Here is a 26,212-nt window from a genome sequence, read left to right as displayed (position 1 = left end):
CTTCGGTCAGTATCTCTGCTCCACACCTGTCTCTGATTCAAACCTGGTTATCTGATGTGAACCATGTGGACAAGAGACTGGACATTGCTTAGGTGTGGGGGCGCTGCCCTCAGTGATTTGGGGGCGTTGCCCGTTTTGCTCTGGTTCCAGTGTGACATCATCAGTAGAAACGTCACGTTACTGTGGCTAAATAAAGAGATTGGTCGACTGTGTCCCCTCCTGCTGGGCTCATTCTGCTGCCTTACTTTCATCACTGTGAGCAGTCTAGTCAACAGTGACCTTTAAGGGTCAGAGGTCACAGAGAGGAGAGACCTTTTGGCCCTCTGACCCTTTGTGCTCTGCCTCTGAACGCCACCTGCAGAGAGGGAGACAAAGCTGCTTCACCTGGTCACTTTCCCGCAGAGTGCTGAGTGCAGTTCAGGGACATTAAGGAAATATAAAGAGTTACAGTGGACGGAGGTTATCAAATAAATCATGATGTTAAAATCATGTAGAAATATGACGGAGAATTAAATCAAGCAGAGGCTGGTTGTGACTGCGGTGATGTAGTAATCTGTGTTTTGTTTGTTTCCTATTTTTAATCCTTTAATGTCTTATTGAGCTTCCAAATGATGACTGTGTTATCTGTGTTTTTGTTTTGGTTCTTAATGTTTTTGTTAAGTAAAAAAAAACAGCTTTTATTACTATTTGGGCTGAGAGTAAGTAAATGGAGGTGATAGAGAAGAGGAAAATAGATAAAATATCACTTTGTATTAAATATTTTGTTGTGATTAGTCTCAAAATTTACTTCATCTGTAAAACAACTTGAAAATTTCAAATAAAGATCTTACATCTCAGGCTGGTTTTAGGTTGGTAACAGTACAGAACAGAGACGCTCTGACTGAAATATGAGCTGCCTGTGAATCAGCGTGAGGAGCCGCTTCAACCTGCACTGACCCCTGACCCCTGACCTCTTATGCCTATGTGTGGAGGATGGGGGAGATCAGTAACATATTACATAAAAATCACAACTGTGTCCTGCATGTGGAGGAGCACACGTATAATTACTGCACTTTGACCTCAGCTGTTTGAACGAGCTCAGATAATAACAATGATGATGTGATCTAATTAATGAACAGATGATTATAAGTGTTGAAGGGAAACAGCTGCTGAGTGTCTGACCCCATCATCCAATCTAACTCTGATTGACGGATGCAAAGAGGGGTTGGGGTTAGTAAACAGTGATGTCAGTCTCTCTGCTCCTCCTCCTCCTCCTCCTCCTCCTCCTCCTCACACTACCGCGTAGTAGCTGTGTAATTGTTGTGTCTCACAGACTCAGTTGATCTGGTTATGAGTCTATGGCTCTTTCTGTGGGGGTGATGTCGGGGGAGGCAGTCGCTCTGTGATCCAGCCCGTCACCTCCTTCAGCACGGACTCGGCCACCTCCGGCAGGTCGTGGTGGAGGGCGTGGTACCCGCCCTCGTACACCTGACAGGAGACAGAGATGAGGTTACACTCGTGCATCAACGGAGCGGTAGCGGTTAGTGGTTAATGGTTTACACAGGCAGGAGAACAGAGCGTCCAAATATTTATTTTCCCAAATAATCCTCGAGTGTGTCAATACGATTATTTTACTGATGAAGCCGGATGCTCTCTGCCAGTTCTCATGTTTGTTTTTCTTCTGAAGTCACATGAGATACTGTGAGAACTCATCTCTATGAAGTCGTTACTAAAAACAGCAGGTGCGCGTGGTGTAACAGTCTGGACGAATGGTCTGGCATGTGTGTTCAGAGGATTATAATGTTAAACATCAGTAGAAACTGTTTTTTGTTCCTGACACCACCTGCACCAATGTGGAGTTTTATCTGAGTTGTGCAGGGGCAATCTCTTCTCTATCAGTAGAAACTGTTTCTCCCAATTTTTAACATCAGTTCAGATGTGAAAATCAAGCGTATTCTCAAAATAAAACATGATGATTACAATGATTCAGACTGGTGAATAAACAGCAGCTGCTTCACTTGTTTAAACTAAGGGACAAGAAACAGACAAATCCACTGATCAACAGACTGATCAATATATCAACTGACAGACTCCTCACTCTCTGCTGAGACCAGATAACAGTCTCATGTTGGTGTTAGGATCAGAGGAATCATGGCCGACGCTCTTCTCACTTTTCACTTCTGTCGTTTGTTCTCTTCACTGCTCATGTGACGAACCATGTGACATTACTTCCTTCTTCACACACTCACATCCCTCTTCAGAGGGGGAAGAGTTTACAGTGTGTTATTCATGATCTCCCTGGAGACAGATGAGACAAACATCTGTTGACTGTTATACTGGGTCTGACTGGATCACTGCGTCAACATCTCAAACTGAAGCAACAAACAGCTTCACACTGAAAGAAACATGTTCAGAGTGAAGCAGCTGTTTGATACCAGGCTCAAACCTGTCTCACATCTGGCCCACATGAGGTGTGATTGTCAGTTACTGCTTCCACAACTCCAACTAATTCACACTCACAGAAAATCTCCTAACTTTCAGTCACACCAGATGTGGGCCAGACCTGAACTGAGGGACCAGCTGTGCACCGGGCCAGTCTCACTCTGCTCGCCAAGTAAACTCTAAGAAAAAAAATCTGACGTTTTCTACGGTGGCCCTGAAGGTCAAAGTTCTGCAACTGTTAACAGAGAAAACACAAACAACGTCAGCAAACATCATCAACAGGCTGATACCTGAGAGATACCAGACTGATGAACACTTCCATCTTCCTAACTTCAACAGTGAAGCAGCAGGAAGCATTGAACAATCTGATCCCGGACTGACGCTTTGTAGTGTCCCCTGAAAAAAACTTGTTTGTGTGTGTATTTTTGTTGCCTAATGTGTATTTGTGTGTGTTGTGCAGCTCATGTGTCAGACTGCATTGTTCATGTTCTCTCCAGCTGCAGCCGATTCATCCCGTTGGGCCACCGTAGCTCAGGTGAGTCTTTCTCTCTACACACCTTGAGCCTCTTGTCGGGGCTGGCGGCGTTCTCAAACATCATCTTGGAGCCTCTGATGTCACAGAGCTTGTCGGCGTCTCCGTGCAGCAGCAGGAAGGGCCAGCTGATGGATGCGATCTCCCTCTCGATGCGAGCAGCGGCACCCATTAGCTGCATCCCGAACGACACCCGCATCCCACCGTGGAAGTTCAGCCCATCGTTGTCATAAGCCTCCACCTGGGCGGGACAGCATGGGGACAGAGGCATTATGGGTAAAATAAAACGCTGTAGCTGATGATTCTCCTGCAACTTTGTTTGATTTACACTAAGTAAACAAAACTTTGCTTAAATAGCTCATCATCCCACATACATTCCTCATCTTGCTCCTCATGTTACCATAGCAACCACTGTTCATTTACACAGCAGACAGCTGTACAGCTGTACGGTGGCCTGGATGTCTGTGGTTGGTTGTTCTGTCTAACAAACTCAGTGAATCTTAAAGTTGAATCCAAATATGGAAGAGACCACAGCAAAGAGGAGGAGAGAGAAATCCTGGGAAAACCACCAGAGTCAGAAACCATGCCCACTCACACACACACACACACACACACACACACACACACACACACACACACACACACACACACACACACACACACAGATCGTCACTTGTCACATTTTGTCTGTGATGTCGCTGTCAACTCAGAGACACCACCTCCCTCCGCCCCCACTCTTGATTGCCTTCAACTAAAGCAGTTTCCAGGAAAGGCCTTAAACGTTTTGAACCAATCCCCTGGTTACCAGCTGTTATGACAATATAATAGAGTCTAAATGTGGTTGTTTCTTTATTTAGTCACGTTATTGTTGCTGAACTAAAGGTTCCCTGTTGTGTGTCACTCTGGACAGTTGATGATGACAGGTATTTTCTGTTTATTGTGTTCGTGCTATGTTTGCTTATGATTTATATCATGAAACATTTGATTATTGTGACTATCACAATATATCATTCTCCAAATAATTAACATATATTTATAATTCTATGATTCCACCTTCTCCACTCGCTCACAGTCATTAGAAAACTGAATAACACTGACAACTTTAATGTTAAGAAACATCAGTTATGAGAAGCAGTCAGAATGGTCTCTATCTCTGAGCAGGGAGTGACTTTATTCTTCTTCTGTTTCTTTATTGTGACCCCACTGACAGAGGCAGGAAGTGAGATCTTGTTCTTACAGTTTATTACTACAACATGTTCACAGATACAATGGAGCACAGTCCTGACTGTGTGTGTGTGTGTGTGTGTCCTATGGGGTTCAACTGAGGGTTAAACCAGAAATATGTATCCAACATAAACATGATACTGCCCAACACAAACTATATGCACCTGTTTATATAATTACTAAGAATCCCACACAGACATGCACACACACACACACACACACACATCCACACCCACTTGGCCAGACAACAAAACACTTGAGGGTAGAAAATGTTCAAAGTATCTATGGAGCAACTTTCATCGTGGACAGTTCAACAAAAGTTGGCGCATTCAGATTTCCCCTTGAGACCTTGTCAATTCTATTTTTTTCTACAGACACAATCACAGACAACAATGCAGCTCAACACACACACACACACACACACACACATCCCTCACCTGGGTCTTGTCCCGTGAAACCCACTTGGACTCGATGGAGCCCAGACTGAGACTTGGTAACATGTGGTTCAGAAGCTTTGCCAGGAAAACCTGAAGAAACACAGTGTGTTAACCTGCCTGCATTAGCAATAATATTAACATTATTATTATTATTGTGAATATTATTATTATTGTTGTTGTTATTATTATTATTATTATTATAAAAACACGTCTGAAGTGTGGTCACACACTGTGATCAGGTGCTGCTCATACAGGTGCCAATGTGAATGAATGTTACACAGCGGACAGAGAGAGAGGAGTGAGTGAGTGAAGTGATGATGTGAGACCTTGAAGGGTGTGGCAGAGTCTGGATTCATCTGGACCATGGGTGCGATCAGAACCACTCCAGTAAACTCGCTGGGCCTCTCACAGGCCGTCAGGATGGAGATGGCGCCACCCTGCAGGAAGGAGGAGAGAAAAAGGAGAACCATGTCTCATGTTTGAGAGTTGAGATTCTCAAAAGGTGCCACATCACATGTTAACATCATGCTAAGGTCACAGTTAAGTCATGTGAACATCATGTGGAGGCCAGGGTCAGAGTTCTGGGCCCTGTTTCAGAAAGTGGGATTAGTGGAAACTCTAAGTGGAAGTATGTTACCAGCCTGAAATGAGGGAAACTTGTGCTGAGTAAGTCGCTATGGCAACATGTGCTGTGAAGCAGGTTTGATCCATCTCAACCTGAGGTTGATGCCCGCTGAGCGTGGAGCAAGAAGCAGAGACATCGTGTCATTTAGTGAATGAAGTCGTGGACGACGTGGAAGTGAAACTTATTTAAAGGTGCCATATGTAAGAATGTGGCCAAAAACGGTTACTGCAGTCAAATTCAAAACACAGCGATCTCGTTTTTTCTCCCAGCCGTAGCGGCAGCTCAGTGGAAGCAGACTGAAATGCCACTGACGCCGCCGTGACTGGGAGAGAGGGCTAGGTGGCGCAACATGCCAACACGTAAATTCAAAACATAAACATGGTTTGCAGTCTGCAAAAAAAGATTTTTAATGCGAATACTCTGGCTGTGCTATTGTTGTTGGTGAGTTCATCATGTTATATGAACATTATTCCTGAGTCTCTGTGACATATTAGGAGGATTTTACGGCCAGTTGCTTTAGATTTCTTACATATTGTACCTTTAAAGGCTGTTGAAGAGCGGATCATTACAGTAGAGCCTGTTGGAGGATTTATTATCTCTATGAAAGATAGAGCTGTTTCACCACACATCGTGGATAGGCTGTAATTCATTATCATTGGAGCAGATTTTATGTTTATTTTTCGCCACTTCACCGACAGCAGCTTTTTAAAAGTAGCCTATAACTCAGAGTTTGTTGAGCCTGCTTCCTGAAATGGGGCCCAGATCGACGTGGTGGCATATCATTTATACAAAACAATAAACAACAATAAAACATCTCAATAAAACACTTTGAGCAATGAACTCATGCACCATTTCATTCATGTGTAGTAAGTATAGTATAAATAGATAATTTGACATCAATCGTGTGAACACGTCAGATGTTGGCAAGGCCCAATGCCGTTATCGCCTGATCGATTCCCGACTGTGCTGATCTGTACTGCGTGTCATCCCCCGAGTCCCTTTCCTGTCTCTTTCGACTGTTCTGTCAATTTAAGGCAGAAATGTCCAAAAAAACATCTTGTGATGTGATGTGACCGCATGAATCAGATTCTGGTTTAAAGTGACTGAGAATAAAACAACGTGTTTCTCCACAAACTGATCTCAACAGATCCACATGAGAAACTGTGCCAAGATCTGTTTCTGCTGTCACGCTACCACAGCATCACTTGACGGCTCCAACTTATGTTTGCAATTATCATGGTGTTTGTCTGTCAGTAGAACTGAGCTGATTCACACTGAATCTGGTGATTCAGGGTCAAATTAGGTCGGGATCTGTTGCTGAGAACTGTGATCTGTTCTGTGAAGCTGAGTGACTATGGCCTTGGTGAAGCTGCAGCTCTGAGTCTCTGCTGCTACAGTCACAGAACTGTGGCAATACCAAAAACAAGGTCAAAGGTCAAATCGGGTCAAATTAGTTTGATTCTCTGCAGGGGTTGAAGCAGTGAGAGGAGACAACAGAGAATCAACCAGAATTAAAAAAATGAATGATAGAAAGAGCAAGTGAGTGTAAGAGAGAGAGAAGGAGAGAGAATGGGAGAGAGAGAGTGGGTGAAGGTCAGTTAAGTGTGTGAGAGGTTCTGAACCTGCATCAGTGGGAAACAACTCAAAGGTCGAGACCAACATGAAACAAACTGTTCTTTGTTTAGACTGAGAGAGTTTCCACCCCGTTCTGCTGCTGCTGCATTGAACAGTGAACACACACACACACACAGCTCAGAATGGAGCTGCAGCCGATGGCGGCACAAAGCCACGCCTCCTCTGACTGGAGGAGCAACGATCTTCAGTAATACACACACTCACACAAACTCCTAATTGGCCTCAACTTTGTGTAAGTTTCTTTGACAGTGGTTGAATATTCATGAGGCTGCAGGAGACAAAAAACTTCCCACCAGAAAATTTCACTTTCTAAAGACACAAGAGAACACACGCTCACACACACACACACACACACACACACACACACACACGCACGCACGCACGCACACACACACACACACACACACACACACACACACACACACACACACACACACACACACACACACACAGTATGAACAGAGAGGCCCTTGAAGTGGATGAATGCTCCTGTTGTTCACAGTGACTGAAGCCTGAGGAGAATCTCTCACATTATATGAACCGAACAGTCGTCATCATGAAAACATCTGTACATACATTAATGTGATAAGAACCAGACTGTGGTCGCATCACTGAGGAGTCTCCTCTTATGGATGTATCCCTCCGCCACATCAGCTAGTTTCAGTTATTTCTTGTTTGTTCAGTAACAGGTAAGACCTGTGTTAACTCACATTGACCTTGACCTTTGGCCTTTAGGCACTTCAATCTACTCAGTTCTCCAAGTGAGTGAAGTTCAGTTGAGGTCCCCTCATCACTGATGAGGGGACAAATGACCTGAAGACAAGATGGCTGCAGCTCTGACAGTTTGCTCTTCATGTCAACTGGATTCAGGTTTCGTTCAGTCAGTGATGACGTGAAGTCAGTGAACGTCACAATAGAAATTTCACTGATTCATAAAAATATAAAAATGAGAATTGAAAAAACAGCACTTTTTGGGCCTGCCCCTCCATAAATGCAGAATTTGCACTGTGCATAGGGCTTCATGTTGCACTGCGGGGCCTCTCTTCATGTGAAAATGCAGCGCAACAACCGCAGTGTCCCCGGTGTGAGCAGGTTGCATGATTGAAAAGAGACAAAGAAGGTCATCCACCGCTCACATAGACTGCAATGACTGACATTCAATGTCCAACCAATCACTGCTCAAAGAAAGACACCAGTGCAGGTAAAGAGATGGCGACGAAAAAGCACTTTGAATCTGGCACACACTTCACACTTCACTGCTGTTGATTATACAAGAAGCCTGTTTACTTCACTGACCTGCTTTGAGATATTTGCTATTCCCTGTAGGGACGGGAAAGAACTGTAAACGTCCTGTTCTGACACTGACTCTATTGTTAATAGACACAAGGCTGGCTGCAAATATTTATTTTTTCTTTCAGGAAAGAAGTTACTTGGGGTCATTTTGACCCCAAACGAAAATTATTTCCTTCATAATTTGCTTGTTTTTTCATCAAACGGCCTGAAATTAACGGAGGTTGTTCAATACTATGGTATTAACAAATAAAATAAATTTGAAGTCATTTGGTTGAATTATGGGTGTTTTATTGAATTTTGTCCTCTGGGGTCAAAATGGTCAAAATGACCCCAGAGGACAAAGGGTGTTACTAAAAAAGGTGTTACTAAAAAAAAGCACAAAACATAACATTGTCACACAAATTTATGTTTCATCTTTTTATTCAACTTCAGACCAACCTATTAATACTAATTTCATACTTTTTTTGTAATTCATACCTCATTTATATGAAATATTGTAAAACGGAAAGGGGAAATCCGGCGATCTGATTGGTTGTTAACCGTGGTATAATAAGCCATGGCTACTATTCTAAAGCCTTATCACAGCATAGGCTATCACTAGTGTCTGTTAATCCATCAATTTATTTTCCTTTGATCTTTACTATATTTGAAATTATTCAGATTTTCTGTTTTGTGAAACTCAAAAAATAGGTATTATTTCATATAAATGAGGTATGAATTACAAAAAAAGTGTGAAAATAGTATTAATAGGTTGGTCTGAAGTTGAATAAAAAGATTAAACATAAATTTGTGTGATAATGTTATGTTTTGTGCTTTTTAGCAATCAAACAGTTGGGGTCATTTTGACCCCAGAGGACAATGTTACTCTGTCGGGAGGACATCATGAGCGATAACTGTTACATAAACTCTGGCACTGAGGATGACCCAAACAGAGACAGTGATGAAGCTTTGACATCTCTGACTCCACCTCAGCAGAGACGAATCGGAGGAAACTAGACGAGACAGTGAGACGACTGAAGTTCCGCCTCCTCAGGACATCCTCACTTCCTGTGGATCCACAGGTGGTTCACATTGTCCCTGAGGCTCCGCCCTGCGTATACTCACAGGATGCTGAGAAACACAACATTTACTTTGGACTGAATTTCATAGGAAGAGGAGGAGGGGGTGAGGCCTAAAGCAAAACAAATGGAGGGTGGGACACGAACTGTGTAGGAAAGAGAAGGGGGAAATGCCTACATCTGATTCAGTGAGATTTACACTGAATTGTGCTGGTTGTGAACGCAGCCTAAGTCCCCACATACACACAGCACAGACACTTCAGGAGGAGCTGTTTAAAGCCTGTGACAGGACGAGTGACAGAGGAGACGTGGTGGGCTGAGGGCAGTGCAGTGTTTTACTGTAACAGACACAGTAAAAAGGTGCAGAAAATCCTGTCAATATTATCAACAGCATACTAACACACGGTTAAAAAACCTTTATGTTAAACACTGAATAGTCTCTACAACATTCATGTTTTTGGCATGAGATGATCGCTCTAATCCTAAACTGTGCACACACTGTTTTATATTTACATTATTAAACTATGAAGATCTTGTTTCCATCAGGTCAAATCTGTTATGAATCTGTTTCCTGTTGAGTCCAACATGGCTGCTGATTGACAGCTGTGACAGGTAAAAGCTGTTTGTTCAGTGTTTCTCACTGTAACAGTGAATCTGTGGTGTCGAGGTGTGTGACCTCGACATGAAAACATTAATACAAAATCTGAGCAGCTTGATCCTCCACAGAGGTCAGAGGTCAGGGGTAAGGTAAGGGGTAATGGGTCAGAGGTTGGCACACTAATTTAAACACATAGTGATCATTTGTTATTTAACTCCTCACTGCTTTCTTAAAATCAGTGTGTGTCTTAGTGCACAGTGAGAGTGTGAGGAGCTGAATACACCAGTCATTCAGTAAGGTCCTGTTCCTGTAGGTTTGTCTGATGACACTGTCAGACTGTGACACATTTACACAACACACACACACAAACCCTGAGGTGGCGACAGAGAGGCTCATGGGAAATTAGTCATTTATGAAATATACTTGTTGTACATTCTGTGTTAAACTCAAACTGTGTCAATGACACAGTTAGATAAAATCTTCTTTACTTAACAAAACAGTCAAACAGTGAGCTGGAAAACACGTCTACTGGAACATGTTACTGTAAGAGGACATGAGAACACGTCTGCTCCTCTGACTTGTCGTCCTTGAGGTCGATGAACCCCAGACTGGAGCTTGATCTATGTCACTGGGTCAAAGGCAGAAGCTATTTGAGCTGAAGACAGTTTGTCCATCACAGTGAACCTGCTGCCAATCAAACTACAGTAAGAGCATAGTGCTCAGGTGTTCCTAACCTGCTTGATTATTCTTGCTCTGCTGATTAAAGCAGAAGTAAGCGATCCGGTCATTTTGGCTAATGCTGCGTTCCAGGCTGGCTTTTGAAACCGTAAATTACAGCTTCAAGTCACAACTTACGACTTTGTAGCGTTCCAGGCAACCCACTCGTGTTTTTCCGACCTGTTTTACCTGTGAAAGTCACTATAACGGCCACTCGTAACTTCCGACCCGTGAACTCGTACCAGATTGAACTGGTACGACTTCACAGGTCGGAAAAACACGAGTTACGGGTTGCCTTGAACGCACCATAACGTCTTGTCAGCCGACGGAGTTAGCAGCCCCCGCCCTCGTCATGGATCTATTGGTCCTCGTCCCTACGTCACCACATTCAGGCGCATCCCTTGGCTGCACCAGAGCGATGTTATATCAATCGCTCTGGGCTGCACACACACAGCCCTGCATGCCGTTCTCTCTCCTCGTTGGATAAAACTTGTAGGATACGATAAATGTTTTCTCTTTGGCTCAGAGCAGAGCAGAGGGACTGAGAGACCCGTGTTTCAGTCCAAACACTCTATGTAAGTGATTGCTGTGGGAAGATATAACTATTTAAGACCTATATTAACACAAAAATATCGCTTACTTCTGCTTTAATCTAAGCACAAAGCATGTGTGTGTGTGTGTGTGTGGCTCATTGTACCAGGAACTCAGAGTGTTATGTAATATCACACCAAACAAAACAGACAAACCAGAGAAGAGCGAGAATAACACACACACACACACACACACACACACACACACACACACACACACACACTTTATGATCCCCTGAGGAGAATGAAGTAAATGATCCTACCATAGAGTGGCCCACGATGAAGACAGGCAGGTCGGGGTGACGTGACCTCATCAGATCGATGTGCTGCAGAGAATCTCTAATGTAAAGTTGAAAATCTTTGATGTTCATCCTGTCGCCTTCACTCTGACCATGACCCACTGAGGGGGTAACAAACAACAAAACAACAAAACAATTAACGGTTAAAGAAACACAAGGATGAAAGCAATATGATGAGTGTGTGTGTGTGTTTTGTGAGAGGGTGAAAAGTAAAGTATGTATGCGTATGTATAGTCTGGATGAGTGTGAGGAAGAGGAGAGACATGATCGGGTGCATTTACATTTGTTTTTTACAATGTTTTATTAATGTACATTGTCCCTTGTCAAATAAATTAAACTGAAAACTGATGACGGAGAGAGAAGAGGACGAGTGAAGAGGGAAGTGGAGTGAAAAGTGAGATGACTGAGAAGACGAGAGGAAGAGGAGGGGACAGAGATGTGACTGACAGATGGAAGAGGAAACATATATGAATATGTATGTGTGCATTCACACGTCATATTCACACACACAAACATTTCCCTCCAGCTCTCAGCAGCAGTGGCTGAGAGGTGAGGCTGGTTGCCACAGCGACCACTGTACCAATATTCACACACCAAGTGTGTGTGTGTGTGTGTGTGTGTGTGTGTGTGTGTGAATGCAGCATTTTCTCTGTGTCCATTCAATACTGATGAGATCAGCACAGTGTGGAGATCAATAACCAATCACAACAGAGGGGACTAATGAAGAGCCCCTCCCACATAGGCTCAATTACAACACACTCCACCGTTATCACACACACGCACACACACACACACACACACACACACACACACACTAGAAAATGATGCATAACTGATTTTAGTGGCGATAGAGTCACGACCTTGTAACAGTGAGAAAACAGAGTAACATTCAGTAACATTGATCACTTGATTATTTGTTGATGAACTGATCAATAAGTTCGTCCCACTGACATTTCCTGAAGGTGACATTTAAAAACACCTATGGAGTCATTATTCATTCTTGATTTGAAAACATTCTTTTTGCTTTCGTCCATCTTGCGCCGGTCCAAGAATTTCACCGTGCGCGCGGAGGCTCATGGGAAATGTAGTGTGAAAACACTTCGCTTTCCAAAACTCCTCATTGTCTCTTTAAGTGGCTGACTGTCTCAGTACTGAATGAAAGCTTTAAGATTTTAATGTGATAACATGTTAATTTCATTGTTTCAAATGAAGATATTTCATAATGTGTTGGTGTGATAGTAATAAAAACATGTCATTGCTTCACACAGACTCTGGGTAAATAAAAGCTGATCCAGTCACAGCAGCTCAACCAATCATCGCTCTGGAGCCTGAATTTATCTAGTTAAATATAAAACTTGTTATTCACTGTGTGTATGTGCAGGAGCTTCATGCTTGTGTCTTGTTACACTCAAGTAAAATATTTCACCACTGCCTGATAATGAAGTGTCTGGCCTGCTATGGGACATTCACACACACAAATGATTCACATAAATAATATGGACTGGTAAAGAGCAGAGAGGCCTACAGTCTGCACACAGGCTCTGTGTGTGTGTGTGTGTGTGTGTGTGCCCGCAGTATTTTCCATTAACATTGTGAGCTGCTGTGAGTGAAAACTTTCATCCTGTCCTTTCATTCACTGTCACCTCTGAATGTTTCCATATACAGCTGGCTGACTCTCTCTCTCTCTCTGTTGCAGCAGTCACATGACCTCACACCAGTACAGTACAAAGACACAGTCTCTGATTAGTGTCCAGCTTCAGTTTGTGTCCCCTCAGTTAATTCCTCTTCCTCTGTTCTTAGTCACATGTTTGTAGCTTTTATAAACATCATCAGTTCATTTTCCTACAGAGTCGACAGGTCTGAGACCAGCAGTTAGCTCAGAGATAAGAGGTCATTAACTCAGATCTGAGCAATGTTATTATTCTGTTTACAAACAGGAAGTGAAAGAAGCAAACCCACAAGTTACACAACCAGTTTGATGTAAAATGATTCTGTGATGACAGGAACTGGACCTCTGTGTGACACTGACTTGACAATAACAAACCACAGGACCATCACCTGCCTGCCACGTAAATGTCAATGCATGTATGTAGTAATGTGCAGTTTGTGTGTGTGTATGTGTGTGTGTGTGACTCACGGTGGTCGTGTGCAAACACCAGCAGTGACAGCTCCTTCAGTCTCTGAGCGACTTCATCGTACGGTCCACTGTGCTCTCCAGCTCCATGGGCCACGAACACCAGAGCCCTGAGAGAGAAAGAGAGAGGCTGTGAAGTTTATCCGAGTCTATTCATACACACAGACTCTACTCTCTATAAACAGCTTGTGTTTGCGTTTCTGTGTATGGGGCTGTCACATTTTCTCGATCAGCTGATGAAGTCCTGAGCTGTTTCAGTGAAACAACTCACAGACCGACACAGAAGTTTGCTCATTCCTGCTGAACATCCAACCAATGTCTGTACCACTTATCCATACAAGGTGGATACAGGTTGGCAGTCTATCCAACCGAGAGAGCTATGACTAGTTTTGTACCTTCATCTATCAGATTATTGAACAGCTGATCTGACCTGGTTTGTGTATGCTTGGACTACAGTAAGTGTGTGTGTGTGTGTCTTTCTCTCTTGTAACATTTGTTTTTGTATTTTCAACATTTTAACATTTCTATTTGTATTTATTTTGATTAAATGCACTGTCGCTCTCTACAGATGAAGTTCTTAACGTTAAAATAAAGTCCTCTGAATTTGAATTTGAATATCTCAGGGCTGACATGTAGAGATGAACAACGCACACACTCTCAACCTGTGGGAGGAAACTAGAGGACCCAGACAGAACCCACCTAGACACAGGGAGAACATGCTAACTCCACCTAGACCGGGAATTGAGCCCAGAACCTTCTTGCTGAGAGGCGTGGGTGCTAAGCGCTGCTCCACTAGTATGAATATATACACACTGTACATTCTGTACTACGTGTGTCTTGATGTGTGAGATGGAGATAACAGCATGATGATGAAACAGTGTTATGAGCGACATCACTCATCTGTCCATCTCTCCGTCTCGCCACCTCCACCCCCTGACTGAAGGAATCCAGTAAAACCAGGTGTGACCCATGAATACACAGAGAACAGCTCCAGCCACCTCACTCCCTCAATGTGTTTATTCAAACAAAGATTCAGACTGAGACTGAGTGAGATACAGCAACAATAACCAAACAGCAGCTGGATCACTGACTCAGACTAAAAGTGGTTTATAACTAAAAGAAACAAACTGATACGCTGAGGCCAAACAGTTTACTGATGCAACATACTTCAACTGACTCATCAACAGGAACCTCCATGTGTTTCATGTTCGTGAAGCTGATATTAAAGGACAATTCCAGGCAAATTCAACCTGGGGCTATAGTTTCCTAATATTTTAGGTCCAAAAGAAGGAACCTGAAGGTTTTCTCTTCAATTGCTCCTGTTATGCAGTCGTTCTGTCTGTCCCCGCATCGTCACAGCAGCGCATAATGGGAGCGGATGGATCTTAGGCTGTTTAGGCTATTTAGATCCCACAAAACCGCAATTACTTTTTGACAGACAACGTCAGAGGGCTATTCAAACATACACTGAGGGGTTTGTTCACTTCAAGAAAGTCGACATGTTTGTAAACGGAGCTGCAATACAAAGTCTTGCGCGAGAGTCAAGTTGATGCGCTCAGTATCTTTACAGGTAGAATAAACAATGGCCAGATTTACTCTTACTGCAACGAAAACGTTGTGCCTCCGAGCCGTCAAGAGATGTAGAAGAGGAGCGATTGAAAAGAAAAATTTCAAATTCATTCTTTTAGACCTAAAATGTTAGGAAACTATAGCCCCAGGTTGAATTTGCCTGGAACTGTCCGTTAATGGAGCGTCTTTTCATCAGGCTTCATTAGTAAATCACACTGCTCTCTCCTCCCTTCAGAGGCCTCAACACCCCCCAGCCCCCAGGCTGAGACTTCCTCTGCACTTGTTGGTTCTGTGTGTGTGTGTGTGTGTGTGTGTGTGTGTGTGTGTGTGTGTGTGTGTGTGTGTGTGTGTGCGCGTGTGTGTGTGTGTGTGTGTGTGAGTGAATGAGTGTCTTTGTGAGGACATGATGTTCTGTCACACAGAGGCTAGGGGTGGGAGGGGGGTTTAATGGGGCTAATCTGGGTTCATAGTGGAGTCGACTGTAAAGTGATGAGATGTCCTCTGTTCTCTACACCTCCCTGCTTGGATATGTCCTCTCGCTCTCTCTCTCTCTCTTAGTAGAAAGATACAATCTAATGAAGTTAAATATGTGTTGACAGCAGAGAAGTAAAGTCAGACCCTCCTGACAGTTAGCGTTCAATTTCTCTCAGAGCTAATCTCTGAATCATTTCATCGGTCTCCATAGATGTCTGAGTTCATTCACACTCTTGGTCCATTCAGCAGCAACACAACAGGCTGCGACATACTGGTGTTGACACCTGTCGCACTCAATACACATTCAGAGATCTGATCGCTCAGACATACTTGTGGACATATAAATAGCATATTACATATTTACAGGTTTATTGATTAGTGCCTGCCTGGTTGCAGGTGTATTGATTATCATTGTTTGCAATGTCTCTGGTCTCTGTGGGAACTACATACCCTCTGGTCTCCCACACTGTCAGTGGTGGACCAACATGGCCTCTCTCAGCCTTACTAAAACAATGAGCTCTGAGCTTCTCTAAAGAGACACAGGCTCAAACAAAGCCACACTCTGATCCTCTTAAAGCTGCTGACTGACTGATGAAGGTGGTTCAGACTCTCACCGCTCAGACTGTGACGTGAATCATCACCACACCGACACAACAACAACATCCACACGGGACAAGAAAGTCTGAGTTTCCTATCACTTTTCACAGCTTCACCTGGATCACAGGTTAACAGACATAATCCATGCAAGTGAAAAAAATAACTCTCTCCAGTGTTTCTATGAAGCAGGAAGTTTGTTTTCTCTCATGAAGACATATGCGATGTAACCTCTGGGGCCGCAGAGCCTCATTAGCTTTTGATTACAACGTTTGCTAATGCGCTAGCCGGTCATGTGATCCCATCAGACACACAGCAGCACAGTCAGTGTTGTTAATGAGCTGTAGCTGCCAACACGATGTTAGAAAAAAAAAACTATGCTAAGATCAGTGAGAGTCGGCCGGGTCAGTACTGTTCCTAGTTCAGTATTTTAAATGTGAAGCTGTATTGATCAGTGTTGACTGGTGCAGCCTCATATAAACCTCACATACTGTAATCACTGTGTAGTGTCCAGACTTGAGAGGAGAAAGAGGATGAGACAGAACTCCTCTGTTAATCTGATTAATGGACTTAGACTGTGTGTGAGTTAGTGAGTGAGTGTTTGTGTCTGTGCGCGTATGCATGTGTGTGTGTAAGTGGGTCTATAGGAGAAATGACCACAAATTGCTGAGCTCTCTATGAAAAGCCTCCCAAAGGATGTGGTGCTAAATTAGGGGTGTGTGTGTGTGTGTGACCATACATGTATGTGGGTGGGTGACCACATAAGCGCTGGTAAACACACCCTCAGTGGACGTGTAGTTATGGGTGAGAGTGTTCAGTATAGAAATATAGAAGCACAGATTAGAGGACAAGAGACCGGAGTCAAACTGAGACAGAGGAGACGAGGCACCAAGAGTCCAACGTGGAGGAAGCTGTTGTTCCTTTGATCTTCGTGTCTCCATGTCCTACATCCTCCATTTTCAAAAGTGAGCCTTAAAGACCAGTCAACAGTACAAACACATATTTTGAGTAAAGTGAGCTCTAACAAGCTCTGCTACTGACATATGTAACTACGCAAACTGTCTCTTATCCAGGCCTCTGCAGTAACACAGGTGATCACTGGTCTCCAGCTCTCATCATCCATCTCCAAGCTTAGAACTGGAGCTGCTAACCCTACTGCTAAACCTGCTGAGTATTATAACACCCTGAGATGAAGCATGGATGTTCGTCCAAGCCACTGCTGTGTCAGACTGTGAATTCTCTCCCACAAGAGGAGCAAAACAACATGGAGACCAATAAGTGACAGAAAACAAGATGGAGCCTGAGAGAGAGTGAGGAAGTGTGACAGAGCCAGAACTGAGGAAGAGAGAGAGAGAGAGGGAGTGTGTGTGTGCGTGTGTGTGTGTGTGTGTGTGTGTGTGTGTGTGTGTGCGTGTGTTCGTATGACAGACAAAAGGCAGGAAATGAGTGTGTGGAGGCAGACAGCAGCAGGAGGTTTACACTCCAGAGAATATGAATATGAAAAGAGCTTCAGGCTAGTTTAAACAGTTTACTCTTGTGTCCTTATGTTTTAACTTCAGGGCAACAAACAAAGTGTGAAGCTCAATAATACAGTGCAGCCCTATTGATTTACATGACATGTTAACTACCTGAGGGACATGCAAAGTTCTTGAATCATTCGAAACAGCTTGTAGAGCGCTGCATGAAGCAGATAGTATAAAACTGTGCAGAGAGGGTTTATGTCAAGACTCTTCTAATGGCTCCACTGGTAACTGCTGAATCTACACAGTTATATTTTATTATAACTGTATTTATCTCTTCACCATTGAAACATTATCTTTTCTGAAAGACATCATGAATCACATTAAATCCATCCTCATACTTAAAGCAGAAGTAAGTGGTCCGGTCGTTTTCGCTAATGCTGCGTTCCAGGCAGGCTTTTGAAATCGTAAATTACAGCTTCAAGTCACAACTTACGACTTTGTAGCGTTCCAGGCAACCCACTCGTGTTTTTCCGACCTGTTTTACCGGTGAAAGTCACTATAACGGCCACTCGTAACTTCCGACCGGTGAACTCGTACCAGATCGAACTGGTACAACTTCACGGTCGGAAAAATACGAGTTTCCTTGAACGCACCATAACAGTCCTCGTCCCTACGTCGCCACATTCACGGCGTTCCTTGGCTGCACACACAGCCCTGCATGCCGTTCTCTCTCCTCATTGGATAAAAACTGTAGGATACGATAAATGTTTTCTCCTCGGCTCAGAGCAGAGCAGAGTGACAGAGAGACCCGTGTTTCAGACCAAACACTCTATGTAAGTGATTGCTGTCGGAAGATATAACTATTTAAGACTTATATTAACACAAATATATCACTTACTTCTGCTTTAATACATGTGCAGAGCAGCAGGAATCAAATGAATGTAAATCATAATAATTATATAGAATAACCTGATGGTCAATATCAATCTCAATGGAATGAAAATTGAAAACTGACTCCTCATATTAAATGGCAGTAAGTGACTGCCGCTGGAAACATCTACTCTCTATGGAAATACATGTGGCCATAAGACTTTATGGACTAAAATAACTTACAAGGTAAAAGACAAAGGCAACGACTGTAACACAGGGCGACTAACAGCAGCAGTGTGTGTGTGTGTGTGTGCGTCATAACAAAGATCAGTGACATGTCCTCTATGTAGACATGCCGGCTGTGCAGTGCTTGCTGGAACGCAGGTCTCCATGAGGGTTCAAGACCCAGTTGGAAGAGCTGTCAATCATTGATGAGGCCAGCCCCCTCCTCCCTCGCACCCTTCACCTACTTCCTGATTCCAGCGAAAAGGCTTTTTAGGTGAGGTCAACCGATAGTGGATTTCTAAAGGCTGATAGAATAACGATACTTTGGAGCGGGAAAAAGTCGTTATCTGATTAGTGGCCATTAATGGGTCAGGTCGAGCTGGATTTTGGCTGGTAAAGGCTCTATAGGTTTTCCCTCAATCGCTTCACGGCCAGACATTAAAGCATCTCCAGTGGCTCATCTCTCCCTCCTGACATCCTGAGTCCATTGGAGAAATGCATCGTTATAATATTTTAATCATTTTCAAGGAGAAAATCTCTACAGATCAGTTCTTTTCAAAAACTCAACACACATACATACACTAAGACATGGCACACAGTCCAGCAGAGCAGTGAAGTCAAACAGAGCTCATGAACTCATAGTTAATGCAAATAAGTACAATAAAAGATTTGCAAGTAAAAAGGCCCAAAATACACTAATGCAACCAGCAGAACCACAGGCATGTATTTTAATCTTCTCTGGGTTACCCTGGCCTTACCTCTGCTTGTAGATCTGGTGCAACAACATGATGTAGCTGAGAGAACAACAGGGGGGAGGCTGCGCAGCCCCAGGCCACAGTCAGAGCCTAACATCTGCATTACGTAACAGCATTATCAGTTCAACCTCTTCTTTTTAAGACCCACTGACCTTTGACCCCATCTTATACTCAACCATTCATCTAACAAACATTTTAGTTAAAGTCAGTGAGATGTCTGAAAACCTAAACATATGATATTTGACTAATATATTAAGGCAAATTTTTGTATTTCCTTTAGGTTTTGCGGATACAGGCACTTGACAGTAACATCCAATCGGCAGCCACGGTGCAGCAGAGGAAGTGATGGGTCCAAGAAACTCAAGAGTCCAAACAGCTTAAACATCCGACGAGAACAAACTCACAACAGACATCACTATCACAGCTGTGATACTCTGAGTGTGTCACTATATGTCAGTGTGTCAGTATTTAACCGTGTGTGTCATGTGTCAGTGCATTTCAGTATTTGTCAGTATAAATGTCACTCTAAGTTTACACATCGGCCTTGCTGACATTATTAAACTGTTCCTGTTATTTCAACATGAGGGCAGGTGAAACACTGTGTGGCTACAGTTTAACTCACCTGCTTAGTTTATCATTCACATGCCAGACTGAATATCAAGAGGAAAGGTAACTAAATAGAGCAGGGTGGCGGATGGGTAATTTATGAGGAGAACAGAGAAGAAGCTGCTATTTTTTCATCTGATTCTACTGCACAGACCAAACACCACGACAACCAACCACTCCATCATCATCCTCATCATCCTCATCCTCATCATCATTATCAATACCCTGACCCTCCTCTGTCATCAGAGCTGCTGATATGAACTTGCTCTCATCACACAAATGAAAGTTAAGAGACTTTCCCACACTGTGTTTCATTCCTGATCTGAGTGCAGTGAGCGGGTGCAGCTGTGAGGGCTTTTATTGTGAAACACTAAACGTTGTGTTGAAACAGGAAGTGTGTGTGTTGAATAGAGTCTCAGAAACAGGCTGATCTGAAATCCACTCAGGGATGTTCAGCTCTGCTTTCAGTTAAACATCAGACCTCAGATCCCCGTCCCACGGTGTGATGGATGTTGTTTCCCTGTAAAAGCTGCAGTAAACCGACCACAGCTGAGTCTGCAGGAGCTGCAGGTTTTCACAAGTCTTGGTTTGACTGTGCACGTCTCAGTGTGGATCTACTCACATTCACAGTGTAAATGTGACTGCAGTTTCTGGCCACAGACCCTGAACTGAGCCTCAAACCCACGACCCCCCTCTGCTTGCTGCTGCGCTGCTGTAGCTGCAGCATCCTGCTCAGCCACCGGCCTCCACTCACTGGCTCTTATATAAGTCAACCTGAAACTGTTACAGAGCTGCAGCTATTTTCAGCCCCCACTCATTCAGCTCTCACTGCTCAATACAGACACAAACCAGAGGAACCAGGAACCATTTACACTGGTTTACTGGTTTACTGCTGTTCCCCATTCACAGCTGTGAGCTCCTGGTTGACGCAGTGAGCATGGTGCGAACACAGATCTCAGTTTATTTCACCATGACTGTGGCTTCCAACAATAATTAAAACAAGATGATACAATAAGTAAATCATTCATTCTGTCGCGAGCATGCCCCGTTGCCTTGTAGCACCTAGATGCTGTTTATTTACTTATGTTTATTTCTTTTTGGTTTTTATAAATGCAGCTGTTTCACGGTAAATGAGTAATGGTGTTAAATAATCGCTATGGTGATATTTGCCATAGTGGAGCAGCATCGCGTTCTGCTCCATCTCTGGTCGCTAACATCTGGCTCCAGATGTTGTGTGATCCCTGTCACGTCTCAGTCTTTCCGTTCTCTCACCATGCACTTCATGGCTGAGTGACAGCTATGTCAGTCAGAGGCTCCGCCCACTGAGACCCCATCGCTGCGAACTCAGCTGGTCAGTGATCGGCTGCTTCAGACTGAGACAATAGAGACATCACCTCCGTCAGTCGGAGGGAGCGCTGGCTGATTCGGGATCAGATGAACTGGTGTTGTTCATCAGGCAGAAGCAGAGTGAACAAGTGTGAGCATACATGTGTGCAACACATATTCACCAGCCTGAGTCTGGAGGGATTTCAACATGAAAAGGAAAAACAACTTCACAGACTCCACTCATATTCTCCAGTCCAGTCCGTGGGTCTGAATTTGATCTGAATAGAGCTGCACCACATGTGTTAAGCATCATATTGTGATTATATGGACATACATTCAGATTCCAGTCATTTTGGCTTCATTTTCACTTTAAAAATATAAAATTCATGTGTTTTGTTGGGTCTTATACCAAACTTACATGTCCCTTTACATCTTGTGAATATTTTTCATCTCCATAGCAACGCAGCACTTACGTGGCTTTTTGTAAAATGCCTTAAAATAATGACTGTTGTGCATTGGTGCTATATTGATAAAACTGACTTGACCTAAGGTGGCTAACAATGTAGCTACACCAATGTTGTGACACATTTCACGACCATCAAGAAAAAAATGCAGCTTCTGTGATTTGGACATTGACCTTGGATGTATTATGATGTTGATTGTGATTAATTGTGCAGCTCTACTCCTGACTGTGAATGGATCTAATAAATTAAAATATGTAGCCTACTTAGGTAATCGTATAGGCTATATATCATATGTTCTTATAATAGAACCATGGAATGGACTGAAGTGCAATGAATTCTGGGTAAATTAAGACTTTTTTTTAACCAACTAAACAGCCAAAATAAATCTCTTTGCTCCAAAATAGCAACAGATCACAAACTGTCACACCTGTTTCCAATTTGTTGATGTTGGAGCTGCAGGTGTCAGTGGTTGTTACCATGGTGACCCAGCTTCAGGCCTAAGGTGACTGATGTTTCAGACTAATGAGTCGGTGTTTGTCTCAGTGAGACCAGACTGAGACCAGGTCCTGGTCCTACTCACAGCTGTTACCAAGGTGACAGTGGGCCATCACAGGACCGAGCTGCAGGTGAACGCAGAGTGTCAGATCAACACGGACGGTTTCACTCTGACTTTAACCTCTTTCTAAGTCTGAACAACAAACTGCTGCTGTTCTTTGTTTCTCTATAATGGGGTCATGACCTCAGCTGCGTCTCTGCTGCGTCTGTTGTTGTCACCACGAAGAGATTAACACAATTATGATGTTTAGATGAGCTCATTAATGAGACCGAACTGTGCAGATGTAGGCTACAACTCACTGATCTGGGTCATCTTCGTCGTCGTCAGTCAGAGGACACATGACCTCTAATGTGACATTATAAACATGGAACACACACCTACTACTCCTCAGCTGGTTACTGTCACACACTGACATTTAAGACCAGTGTAGCTACTGTGTTGTGGATCCACCTGTTACAGTGAGTGGAGGAGAAGATGCTGATTGGACAACTGTTTAACCAATCACAGATCTGATTACTGCCCTGGGGCTGTTTGAAAATGAATGAAAAGAGAAACCCACACACTGCTGCCTGACCCCACACCACTCACCCCGACCAGGCTGTTGCAATAAACACAGTGTGTTGTAGTTACTGTTGTCTACAGATTAACACAGGACCTGAGTAAGGAAAAGCTGATGTGTCATGTGACTCCACAACCATGAGACCAAGATTAACTAGAGCACCCCCACCACACACACACACACACACACACACACACACACACACACACACACACCGCAGCACCACCAATTTTAAACTGGCTCCTAAAATTAACCCAACTGTCTTTGTACAGGCTGTAGGCACACACACACACACACACACACACACACACACACACACACACACACACACACACACACACTCTCTCTCTCTCCCTCTCTCCCCTGACCTTGGCGGGCCATCGGGCTCCCAGTAGCGGCAGAACAGGTGCAGTCCGTCGGCGTTGACGATGTGCGGCAGGTCGGTGTAGGGGACTCCCTGCGGGCTGCGCCGCGGAGCAGCTCCGGGCTCCGGCATCGAGGAGTCTGCGGGAGAGAAGCGGAGCAGCAGCGGTGAGAGGACATCGGTGCTGCCGTACAGGAAGCAGCTGACCGCGGCCACGAGCAGGCAGGAGGCGGCGGTGACCGCGTTCATCTTCTCTGTTTATTTTGATGCGTGTTTTCGGCATGAGGTGATCAACCGCTCTAATCCTAAACTGCACACAGACACACACACACACACGCGCGCACACACTCTCTCACACACAACCACACACACACATACACACAATGTTGTCAGGGAGTTACGTCACGAGAGACCATATGCTCTCTCAGCCTCACTCTCCCTCTCTCTCTTTCTCTTTCAACCCCCACGCTCTCCACATGCGCTCTCTCTCTCTCTCTCTCTCTCTCTCTCTCTCACACACACACACACACACACACACACACACACACTGAAATTAGCTCTATTGTCATGTCATATCACAGCAGTTTCATACTCTGCTGATAATTCAGTGTAGCAGTCCATGTTTAAACAGTATACAGTATGTATTTACATTGTAGGCCTACACAGTGCACACTATAGTGTATACAGTTGATTACACCGTATACAGTGCAATATACAGTGTAGCTATCTATGCACTGTGGAAACAGTTACATCACTGGACTGAATGGAACAACTCGCTGCAGCATAAACAGTGAAGGACATGATGGAGATGAAGATCTGGTGAAGAAAAACCAGTTAGGCTACAATTGGACGTTCTGGTTAAACGACTTATGTATATTAGGCGTAATTATCTAATTATTGCATTCCTTTTTTATATTCATGTGCACTCGAGCGCGTGCACACTTGCAGCATATAAATACTGAGCCCGTTCACATCACAGAGAATATACACACACACATACACACACACACACACACACACAAACAAACTGTCACCGGTCAGACCGAGCACAGCTGCACCGGAGACATGAAACAAAAACAAACAAACAAACAAACAAACAAACAGAATGCCCCCTCCCCATCCACACACGCTCTGGTCAGCAGCTGCAGCTCTGTCAGTGTCTGAGCTGCATCACAATGAGGGGCAGTGAGTCTCTCTCTGCCGCAGGTGAAAATAGTCCCGGTGTGATGCGGCTCTGAGCGGGTTTCACCTGCACCTCCAGTCACCTGAGACTCGAGGCGCTCACTGTATCAGGTCAACACCCCCCCCCCCAGTCAACCACCAACCACCACCACCAGGACTGATGTTACAGAAGGAGCGGGAGGAAGATTAGAGTCAGATTCTACCACAGTGGAAAATGTTTGATTCTCAAACGAGAGCATCATCACACATGTGAGACAATAGATAGCGCGAGCACAAACAAACACACACACACACAAACAAACACACACACACACACACACACACACACACACACACACACACACACACACACACACACACACACAGTGTTAATTGCACACCGTGATAATCCACTGGTTCGGTTTCCTCCTCCAGTAAAAGAACAAACGGCCGCGGAGAGGTGGAAGCTGCTACCGCGCGCTCCTCGGCTCAGTGTCGGTACCGGAGCTGGTGTCGGTGGTGGTACCGGGCTCTGACATCAGTTCGGGGCTCTGTGTCTGTGGACAGATGAAGCTGCAGCTCGGATAAAGTCCAGAGACCCGCTGACACCGGAACCTGAGGACGGAGCTTGAAACACACAGAGAAGCACGAGGAAGAACCAGAGACCGAACCAACCTGCTCTCAAGCTCAGCTCACAAGTTTCAGCTTCTCTCCGGACTCTCCCCCTCTCTCTCTCTCTTTAGGTATGTCTCTCTCCCCTGTTCCTCTCTCTTTCTCCCCCTCTCTCTCTTTAGGTATGTCTCTCTCCCCTCTCTCTCTCTCGGATGCTCCGCTGCCGCCTCCCTCCAGCCGAAGAATGCAATGAGCGACGTTTGAGGAGAAACTAAATGAGTATTCACACTCGCGCGCGTGCACGCACACACACATTCTTACTCTCTCTCTCTCTCTCTCTCTCTCTCTCTCTCTCTCTCTCTCTCTCTCTCTCTCAAGCACACACACACCAGAGGCGGGAACTCTCTATCTCTCTCTCTCAAATTCAAATTCACTTAATTGGCATTACTGTCATGGAGAGTGTGTTGCCAAAGCAGAATATACAATATACAATATATAGCATGTACTATACAGCTCTCTCTCTCTCTCTCTCTCTCTCTCTCTCTCTCTCTCTCTCTCACACACACACACACACACACACACACACACACACACACACACACACCAGAGGCGGGTCTCTCTCTCTCTTTTTCTTTCATTTCTCTCTCTGGAGCCTCACTTTCTGTAAAATAAAGAACTTCCTGTGAAGCTCTGACCTGAGGGCAGATACCAACATGACCTCTGACCTGACCCAGCCTGATCAGCCTGATTGGTTTCATCTATATCCACTCATCTTTCTAATAATTGGTCACTAGCCTATGGGCAGCTCAGCAAACTGCAAACTCAAAGCTGAGCTGTAAGTTAAGTGTTGCTGTTGTTCTGTAGGCGCTCAGAGGACGTGTTGTAACCTCTGATGTTATACAGACAGTGATGCTCTTGGGAAGTGATCATCAGTATCACCTGTCACAATAAACCACAGAGCAGCAGAGAAAGTTTTACACACACATAAGGCCAAAGACATTACTGTAAGAGATGGTTTATGAAGGGAGGGAAACACATGATTCAGCATGTT

General features: G+C 44.2%; 1 protein-coding gene across 4 annotated transcripts in view; it reads right to left on the bottom strand.

Moving 5' to 3' along the window:
* Positions 1-1,267: 1,267 nt before the first annotated feature.
* mgll (monoglyceride lipase) overlaps positions 1,268-26,212 on the bottom strand; it is a 126,878-nt gene continuing 101,933 nt past the window's right edge. Inside the window, exons 2-9 of one of the 4 annotated variants that reach the window (XM_085781419.1) lie at positions 25,225-25,329; positions 23,393-23,528; positions 13,567-13,673; positions 11,394-11,530; positions 4,941-5,051; positions 4,615-4,704; positions 2,979-3,194; positions 1,268-1,467 (exon numbers count right to left, since the gene is read on the bottom strand). In XM_085781419.1, coding sequence (XP_085637545.1) covers positions 1,336-1,467; positions 2,979-3,194; positions 4,615-4,704; positions 4,941-5,051; positions 11,394-11,530; positions 13,567-13,673; positions 23,393-23,520 — 921 coding nt within the window. In that variant the 5' untranslated portion in view covers positions 23,521-23,528; positions 25,225-25,329 and the 3' untranslated portion in view covers positions 1,268-1,335. Of the gene's footprint in view, positions 1,468-2,978; positions 3,195-4,614; positions 4,705-4,940; positions 5,052-11,393; positions 11,531-13,566; positions 13,674-23,392; positions 23,837-24,934; positions 25,101-25,224; positions 25,330-26,212 lie in introns of those variants that run through there. The other 3 variants (XM_085781421.1, XM_085781422.1, XM_085781418.1) reach the window with 3 other exon arrangements.

The sequence above is a fragment of the Trachurus japonicus genome, chromosome 7 (assembly GCF_045865225.1).
Source record: "Trachurus japonicus isolate A0001 chromosome 7, Traja_1.0".
Classification (NCBI taxonomy): Eukaryota; Metazoa; Chordata; class Actinopteri; order Carangiformes; family Carangidae; genus Trachurus; species Trachurus japonicus.
Note: the sequence above shows the minus strand (reverse complement) of the source record. Positions and strands in the feature narration are given on the sequence as shown.